Source organism: Oryx dammah, unplaced genomic scaffold (genome assembly GCF_014754425.2).
Source record: "Oryx dammah isolate SB20612 unplaced genomic scaffold, SCBI_Odam_1.1 HiC_scaffold_19, whole genome shotgun sequence".
In the NCBI taxonomy this organism is placed as follows: Eukaryota; Metazoa; Chordata; class Mammalia; order Artiodactyla; family Bovidae; genus Oryx; species Oryx dammah.
The window spans coordinates 92,439,562-92,445,761 of NW_024070203.1; the positions used below are offsets into that span (position 1 = coordinate 92,439,562).

At 41.1% G+C, this 6,200-nt stretch overlaps 1 protein-coding gene across 12 annotated transcripts in view; it reads right to left on the reverse strand.

Annotated features, from left to right (window-relative positions):
• ENPP2 (ectonucleotide pyrophosphatase/phosphodiesterase 2) overlaps window positions 1–6,200 on the reverse strand; it is a 134,085-nt gene that overhangs the window by 65,368 nt on the left and 62,517 nt on the right. For all 12 annotated transcript variants that reach the window (XM_040261170.1, XM_040261167.1, XM_040261165.1 and 9 more), the window contains 4 exons: window positions 4,122–4,182; window positions 1,618–1,715; window positions 1,337–1,416; window positions 454–573 (listed from right to left, as the gene is read on the reverse strand). In XM_040261170.1, the coding sequence (XP_040117104.1) occupies window positions 454–573; window positions 1,337–1,416; window positions 1,618–1,715; window positions 4,122–4,182 (359 nt within the window). The remainder of the gene's footprint in view (window positions 1–453; window positions 574–1,336; window positions 1,417–1,617; window positions 1,716–4,121; window positions 4,183–6,200) is intronic.

Genomic DNA, 6,200 nt, shown 5'->3' on the forward strand with positions numbered 1-6,200 from the left:
ACACACATACACACACACATATACATACACACACATACACACTCAACACACACACATACACACACACTCAACACACACACATATACACACACACATACACACACATACATACACACATACACACATACACACACACAACACACACACATACACATATACACACATACACACTCAACACACACACATACACACACACATAGACACATACACACAGACACATACACACACATACACACACATACACACACATACACACACATACACACATACACACACACATACACACAACACACACACACATACACATACACACACACACACACACATACACAATACCAAAACACAGAAACATTTCCAAGTATGAAGAAATTAAATCCATCTTTTTCACAGGGAACAAATTTGGAAATGAAGAGCTTCAATGCACAGAGAAACACACAGAAATGCAGAACTCACCGGCTGGCCTCCCCACCACCTATGGTTAAACTTCTCTCGCCCTCGAAGATTGAAATGTGCGTCAAATACAGGATCATACATGGAATTGCCAACAATTCCATGTGACTCTGGATACAGCCCCTTTGCGGAAAAGCAAATTTATTGTCAAAATAATCCACATGTAATAATAGTTCTATCATAAATTTTATCATAGAAGGTTTTATAACAATGTGTAATTTCCAATTTTAAATGATATATATAACTTTTACATGTCTGTCAGAGGAAACATGACTGTTATCTCTACACTAGTTGTAAGCCACTGTGAAACTTGACAAGATTATAAGAAATTTAACACTGAAGTTTTTTTACCTGTTACAATTTAATAAGATGACAACAATTTTTATTACAATAAATTAACCTGTAGATTGAAATTTACTTATGTGCCTCCAAAGAAGCTTCTACTTCTAACTACACTATTCCTTTTTCCTCAGTTCTATTTTTACTCCAAGAAAAGGAAATAAATAAAATAAATAAATTATATTTTTTTAAAAAGAAAGTGAGGTAGAATTTGGGGGCATCTGAAAATTAAAACATAGCAGCTCCAAAGTCAATGCTTTTATTTGAAAACTCAGAAACCAAAGAAGAGATCTTGTGGTATTTGAGAGGTTAGATGAATGTATTCAGACAGAATTGCACCTGGAAAAAAAATGGTTTTAAAGTTGCAATGAAGTTCAGTCATCCACAAAGTTGTAAAAGGCATTTACTATGAACAATTGATCTAGGTAAGATGAAAAACAGACAGATTTTCTCTGAACACTAAAGAACATGTTTTTAAAATTTCCCTCTAAGTCGTTTCAGGATGAAATCAGCCCTTTGAATCTACACCATTTGAAAGAATACTTACAGTGGCCAAAGTGTATAAGTTAGGGAAAGTTTTTGTCGGGTACACAGGCCTCATGTAGGGGGAGTGAGTGCCACAAGACCCTGGAGACAGAATTCAGATGTTAGAGCAGGAGAAAAAAGAGGAACCACTCCCCAGGGAGACCCATTCCATGAGCGATCGAAGACACGGGCGCTCTTCACTCTTGACTTTCAAATGGGAAAGCCATGTGCCCAGACATCTCCAACCAACAGCTGAGGGTTACCGGGCGGGTCGCGGATCACAGATGGAAACGCAGGACTTACTCAGCTTTTCAATGTTAGGCATGACCTTGCTGCCTTTCTTCATGTACGAAGCGCGGAAACCGTCCACAGAGAAGATGATCAGTGGAGGGCGAACAAACCTTAAATGGTAACACGGTAAACTTTAGAAAAATAACGTCACAGAGTTTGCACTATGCTAGTCCTTCTCAACAACTGGAACCGAGAATTTCTAAAGCAAAACTTCAGTGAGGATATCCGTACGAGCCTGCACTTCCAGCTACATAACGTTTGTGGCAACTTCAGTGCAAAGTGAAACGACCAGGGAAGGAGCCCGACTCCAGATTTCCCTCAACAGCTTTCGCCACGGCTGCCTCTTGCATTGCAAACAAGGTTGTTCACAATGTAAAAAGCTGTTATACTGACTTGCCTGGGATAGGAAATCTCCCATTTGCTACCTGAAAAACTCCTATTCATTCTTTAAAATCAAGCTCAAAATTCCCTCTCTCGTAATAATGGTTGATGCTTCAGAATTCCTTTAAGATAATAATTAATACCTCTTTCATATTAATATATATCACTTTATATATATCTTAATTATATAATGAATACTTATTGAATTAATAAATGCATATTATATTTTAATATGTTGCATAATATTATAATGCTATATCAACATGTTTATCTTCTTCATTAGTTTCAAAGCACAGTTGGTGTCTTATTCATCTTTCTATTCTATGGACCTATTGCAGGGCTTCAATAATTTATCAAATACAGAAGGAGGGAGGAAGGAAAATGAAATTAATAAGCGGTAGCAGTCTTATCACAATCTTATCACAATCACAATCTTATCACAATCTTAAACACTTACCCAAAATTCTAAGTTTAATTACAAAATGACTGTGAAAATAATTAAAACTGTTGAAGATCTCTAAAACTTAATCAGTAAAGAACTAGACTATCCATCTAACTAGGGCAGGATTGATAAACAAGACTCTTTGTTATAGTCTCAAGTTCCAGTTGTTCGATCAAATCTGAGAATGCTAAACTTTGTGGAAAACTGTTTCTAATGGTTTGCAAACTATTCCTCAAGCACAAGCTTGCATTTATTTGAAGCCACATAACAAATGAGTCTGACTCTTTGTGGCCCCATGGACCGTAGCCCGCCAGGCTCCTCTGTCCACGGGATTCTCCAGGCAAGAACACTGGAGTGAGTAGCCGTTTCCTTCTCCAGGGGATCTTCCCGACCCGGGGACTGAACCCTCGTCTCCTGTGTCTCCAGCACTGCAGGCAGATACTTTTACTACTGAGCCACATAGGAAGCCCATATTTTAAATGAGTCACATTCTAAGCACATTCTAATTCTATATGAGTTCATTATTATCATTACTATTATCATTTAATGATTTTACCACTTAAGACTGCTTTCTCTTCCAAAAATGACCAAACACATTTTAAACATTCAGACACTACTGTCATCCCATTCTAACAGCCCAAAGAAGTTCAAGTAGCTCATGAAAGTTAAAAAGGAATCAAAAATAAAAATATCTAAATTCTTGGATCTTGTGTCCCAGGCTGTGCTGCCTAAAACAAAAAGACATTCACTCAAACACACTCATGAAAACACGCTTGTAGAACATCTTTTCTGCCAGGCACTTTAAGGGTCCATGAATTTGTAACAGTTTCCTGGAAGGCATCACAAGCGCCTTACGCTGCTGGTCCCACTTGAGCTGTGGGGTGTCACTGAGTCTGGCTGGACCCCAGCAGAGCAGCGCAGCCACGGTTTGCCGACTTCCTGCAGCATCTGGTAGGAGTTACCATCTTGGATAATATTTTCGAGATGTTCTAGAGTCCTCCCTCCAGCCACCCTGACCCCCCACCCCACACACACACAAAAGCAAAAGGAGCACTTCAGGGAAAAACACAGAAAAGCCCAATCACTGCCAGAAATGTTTGTCTTCCTCGTCGTTATTATTATTTCTAAAATCTTCAGCTGAGGTGAGATACGGAGGATATTGTTTCCAATATGCGCAGAGGCGATAGAGGAGAAATTTTTTTAACATTTCTTTTATTTTTAAATTTTTTTATTGAGTTCTAATTTACATCTCATACAATTCACTTCTTTTACTTGTGTGATTCAATGATTTTTGGTATTTTTACAGAGTTGTGTAACTATCATCACAGACACCACAGACACAGAGTTGGTTTTTTGGTTTTGTTTTTGGTTACACCATTTGGCACATGAGATCGTAATTCCCAGACCAGGGACTGAACCTGCATGCACTATGGTGGGTGCCTGAAGGTCTTAACCACTGCGCTGCCAGGAAAGTCCCAGCAGAAGAAAAATTTTCCAAAAAGAAAAAAAAAAATTCCCCCTTCGAGATGTACATTCCAGCTTCTGACTGGGAAATTACACAGAAGTACTCATAAATTTGCCCATGTAAGAGGATTTCAGTTTTACATTGTTTTAAACCATTCACCCATCCATAGCTTGTGATATTTTATCAACGCATATATAAAATGACATAGTATTCATTAAATGCACTCACCCTGCAGGACATTCTGGGGTCTTTATTTCCTCACAGTCATCATCTACCCAATGAGACTCTCCTGTAGGGAAAAATGAGTAGACTTTTGGGTGAATCGAATTATAAATGTCATCCGGATCGCTGAGAGCATAACTGCAGGGCCTGTGTCCTGTTAGATACTTGTTGTTTATGGAACGCCATCAAAAAAGAGCTTCGGAAATAAAGTCTAGAGCCTGTTTTGGCTTTACTAAACTACACCCATACGTGATGGGAGAGCCTAGATTTAATAACCCCAAGTGGTGTTTATTTGAACGTTCCGTGTCTAAATGTCTTGTAGATAAAAACACCAGTGGCGTCAGGGAACAAAATTCCATGTTTGTTTCCCTCCAGAAATAAACTGTTTGGTCATTAGACGGAACATTTTCTCCTATGCCACCAAACATCTCAACGCTGTAGAAAACATGATACAACTTCCCTTCAGCTGGGGAGAAAGGTTCAGACTACTCGGAGACGACAGATGGGAGACGGCCACAGGGAGGCTCTTTGCCAATGGGGTGCGTACAACCCTCACACCAAGGAGTCTAAACCAATGCCATCTTTCACTTTTATGTTCCAGCAAGGTCTGAGAGCATAAACCTAGGCCATTCTTGAGTCACTTCATCTAGAGAAGAGGGCAGGAACAGAGACGCAGACAGAGAAGGAACTTGTGGACGTGGGGCCGGGCATGTGGCGGGGGATGGATCGAGGGGGCGGCCTTGGCATGCACACAGCACCATGTGTGAAATACCGGCTGGTGGGAAACGGCTGCAGAGCACAGGGAGCTCAGCTCGGTGCTCTGAGGCGACCTGGGGGGTGACGGGGGTGGGCGGGAGGCTCGAGAAGGAGGGGACATGTGTGTACACACAGCTGATCCATGCTGCTGCACACAGAGACTAACGCAGCACTGTAAGGCAATTACACTCCAACTGAAAATTCATTCATTCATTAAAACCAAAAAAAAAAAAAAAATAGAGACTGAAAAAGAGCTTAGATTAAAAAATGAAGCTTACTTTGGAGAAAATGAAAATTATCAAAAAGCATGCGCTTTAAATTGTCCTAAAACAAACAAAAGCATATGTCTGAAATGTAAGTAGCACTTGTGACCAAGACTTTGAAGAAATCGCTCCCCAGTAAAGAGCGCTGGACACCTCCCTGGTCAGTATGGACCTAACTGGTGACCACTGTCTAAGGCCCGTGCTCCTTAAAATGGAGAAGCTCTGCTACACACGTGGTAACCCAGGGCCCACACATGAGCCCCGGGAAAGTCCCACAACTAGAATCTGAAACCAGCAAACACCAATTTTATTTTCACACTTCAACGACCAGTGATACCTAGAACTTTATTTTCTCTTCTAATAGCTTTTGTGGATTATTGGTACATTTACCAGGGAAATAAAAGGGAAAAGAAAAGAAAATTCTCAACCAATTTTGTGTTTTATCAACAGCTACAACAATCATTTGGGTAGGAGAAATTTTCAAGGTCAGCATTCAGGTAGGATGTGTTGCCCTAACTAAACACTACACATATATCAGAACTGATCTGCACTTCCCCTGAAATATTTGAACAGAAACTCTCCATAAATGTTCCATGTCACAGCTAGGAAAAGGTCTTCATTTAAACACTGAAAAGTGACCTGCAAACGTTACACAAAGATCCTGGGATCCTTTCATTAACTTGGCTAAGTGGTTGCCAGGGTGACAAGCTCCTTAAAGACAAAACGACATCTTTTATACATTCGGCAGTCCATTGATGAATAAAACCATCATATTCAACAATTCACTTCACCAAGTCAGCACGCACACATACACGGCTTTGGGGCGTAACGAGAGCTGTGGTTTAGGCCCCCCTCCTCTTCAGCAGCAGTGCTCCCACCCCTGGGCCCTCCAGGTGGCTCGAGTGGTGAAGAGCTCGCTGCCAGTGCAGAAGACGTAAGAGGCACAGGTTCGACCCCTGAAGGGGGAAGACCCCCTGGAGGAGGGCATGGCCACCCACGCCAGGATTCGTGCCAGAGGGTCGATCCCTGAAGGGGGAAGACCCCCTGGAGGAGGGCATGGCCACCC